Source organism: Brassica oleracea, unplaced genomic scaffold (assembly GCF_000695525.1).
Source record: "Brassica oleracea var. oleracea cultivar TO1000 unplaced genomic scaffold, BOL UnpScaffold07977, whole genome shotgun sequence".
Lineage (NCBI taxonomy): Eukaryota > Viridiplantae > Streptophyta > Magnoliopsida > Brassicales > Brassicaceae > Brassica > Brassica oleracea.
The window spans coordinates 1-663 of NW_013624498.1; the positions used below are offsets into that span (position 1 = coordinate 1).

At 38.5% G+C, this 663-nt stretch overlaps 1 protein-coding gene across 1 annotated transcript; it reads right to left on the reverse strand.

Moving 5' to 3' along the window:
- Positions 1–20: 20 nt before the first annotated feature.
- Positions 21–656, reverse strand: LOC106322141 (disease resistance protein TAO1-like; the record flags this gene model as incomplete). Its single annotated transcript, XM_013760290.1, has 2 exons — positions 479–656; positions 21–375 (listed from the first exon to the last, which is right to left on the reverse strand). Coding segments are annotated over exons 1-2 (478 nt in total), but the record flags the coding sequence as incomplete, so codon positions are not given.
- Positions 657–663: the final 7 nt, after the last annotated feature.

Below are 663 nucleotides of genomic sequence, written 5' to 3' on the forward strand. Positions count from 1 at the left end.
GTCTAGTTTTTTCAAGTTACAAATCTGATCAATAATAGTGATAACAAATTGGTTAAAAAAAAATGATATTCTTATGTTACTTACTTTAGTTCCTTCCCACAACTTCTCAAGTTTGCTGCCATGCATGGATAGTTCCACGAGGAGCTCTGGGTTGGGAATACAATTCAAACATGTCATCGGAAAAAATCTCCATTTTAGTAATCTAAGTTTACGAGATAAATTGCTTTGTCCACCAAATAGATGAAATGCATCTCCTCCACCAGCACGTTCCACTTCCAATCTTAAGAACTGGAGATTAGACATTCCTTCAAAGGCTCTCTCACTCACATTTATTTCGTGTCCATCAAACATTACGCCAATAACACTTCCACTGCCCTGAAAACAGAACCAAAAATAAGGTAGAGATGATTGCAGTTTATCAAACAGACTCAGTTTGTAATGATCAGTACTGCAATACAACACTAATAGCAAAACTTACCGCTGCATCATCAGAAAGTACTTCACAAGTCTCTCTTTTATCGACCAGAAACTGGCGTTGTCCAGGCTCACTGGACTGTTTGCGGACAATATCCCTACCAAGCTGGACTAGCAGATTATGCATAATCACGAGTTCATTTTTCAAAGATATGAGAGACTTATCGGCTAAGACGTTAAGCCGTTGCC